General features: G+C 67.0%; 1 protein-coding gene across 1 annotated transcript in view; it reads right to left on the reverse strand.

The window, feature by feature from the left end:
- Positions 1 to 1,511, reverse strand: part of UNC5A (unc-5 netrin receptor A) — a gene marked incomplete at its 5' end in the record, with an annotated part of 9,630 nt that extends 8,119 nt beyond the window's left edge. The window contains 3 exons of the mRNA XM_006037816.1: positions 90 to 193; positions 387 to 530; positions 1,313 to 1,511. Coding sequence (XP_006037878.1) covers positions 90 to 193; positions 387 to 530; positions 1,313 to 1,511 — 447 coding nt within the window. The remainder of the gene's footprint in view (positions 1 to 89; positions 194 to 386; positions 531 to 1,312) is intronic.
- Between the last annotated feature and the right edge of the window lie 9 nt (positions 1,512 to 1,520).

Here is a 1,520-nt window from a genome sequence, read left to right on the forward strand (position 1 = left end):
CTCTCTGCCACCTGCGGCCTCACATCCTCCCCTGGAGCTGAGCTCACCCAGGCGTGGCAAGACTTGCAAATGCCCTGCTGCATGCTCACCTCAGCTGGTGGGATGCCCTCGGGGGGGCGGCAGGGCAGCACAATGCCCTGGTCGATCGGCACCTCCTTGGCTGCCGGCTCCTGCTCAAAGTTCTTCCGCAAGTCTGGAAAGCAGCACGGGCAGCATGAGAGCCGGCACAGTCAGGCCCCATCCCAGCCCTGGAGACCCCCACCCGTGCCCCATGGGCTCTGTGCTGCCCACACTGCTGGGGCACAGTAGGGACCACCCGCCCAGGCCGGAGGACACAGGCCACAGCTCAGGTCTGGCATGGGCAGGCGCCGCGGGGCGGCACTCACAGGCAATGCGCACATAGGCCTTCTGGCTCTTGGTGGTGCCCGAGGAGCTCCAGGCGACGCACTGGCACCAGTACTCCTCCAGCCCAAAGATCTTCTCCACCTGCTGCCGGGAGATGTCGATGCGGACCTCCATCACGGGCAGCCCTGGGCGGGGGGTCTCATCAGGCGTGGCCGCCACGGCCAGGCAGGCTTGGGGGGCTGGCGGAGCCACCCCTGCCCACCTGGCCGCCTGCCCACCTCACCGCCCTGGTGACCCTGTGCCCTAGGGCTGAGCCCTGACCTTTCCCCAGGCCTCACCTGGGCTCCCTGCCCAGCTTGGGGGTGAGTCTGCCTGGCTCTCCTGGGCACAGTGGCCCGGTGCGGGAGACAGGGCAGGACCCAGTCCTGCTCAGCCTTCAGTCATGAGCCACCAGTGCCCTGGGAGGGGCCCTGGGCAGACCCCTGCCGAGCACCCCCCTCTCTCCGTGGGGAGCAGACGTTCCAGCCCTCCAGCACCTGCCCCTGGGCGCACTGGGGCTGTGTGGCCAGCAAACATGGTCCAGTGGCGGTCACATCCAGTCCAGCCCCTGCCTGAGGCAGCATCAGCCCTGGCCGAACCAGCCCAAACAAAGCATCAGGTAAAGTCTGCATAAGCCTACCGTCAACCCTGGCACAACACAGGCCCCACAGCTGAGCCTGCCACGGAAGCCACGTCCTGCTTCTATGCAATGCTGTCAATACACACTCAGGAGGTCCTGGGCAGAGGCCGTGGCCCACTACAGAGGAAGGCAAAACCCTCCTAGTTGGCACCAATCTGAGCCTTCCTGACCCCAAACGCAGTCTGAGCCAGAGCAGACGGGCAGGACCCGGTACCGGGCCCTGCAGGAGCATTGGCACAGCCTTGTGTGCCGCCGAGCATGGCAGGCGCCCAGTGCCAGCACCCCTACCGGAGCTGCGGTCAGTGCTGTGCTGGGTGATGTGGTCGCCCTGGTGCACCCACTCCCCATTGCACTTGAAGTAGATCTGGGTGGCGGGGGTGGCCCGGCAGGCCAGGCTCACGGGCTTGTTCTTGACGATGTAGACGTCCGCCGGCTCCAGCAGGAAGTGGGGCAGCAGGTCCCAGGTGGCCCCGGGCAGGGGGTTGGCAGCCGCGGC

Source organism: Alligator sinensis, unplaced genomic scaffold, assembly GCF_000455745.1.
Source record: "Alligator sinensis unplaced genomic scaffold, ASM45574v1 scaffold1170_2, whole genome shotgun sequence".
NCBI classification, from domain to species: domain Eukaryota; kingdom Metazoa; phylum Chordata; order Crocodylia; family Alligatoridae; genus Alligator; species Alligator sinensis.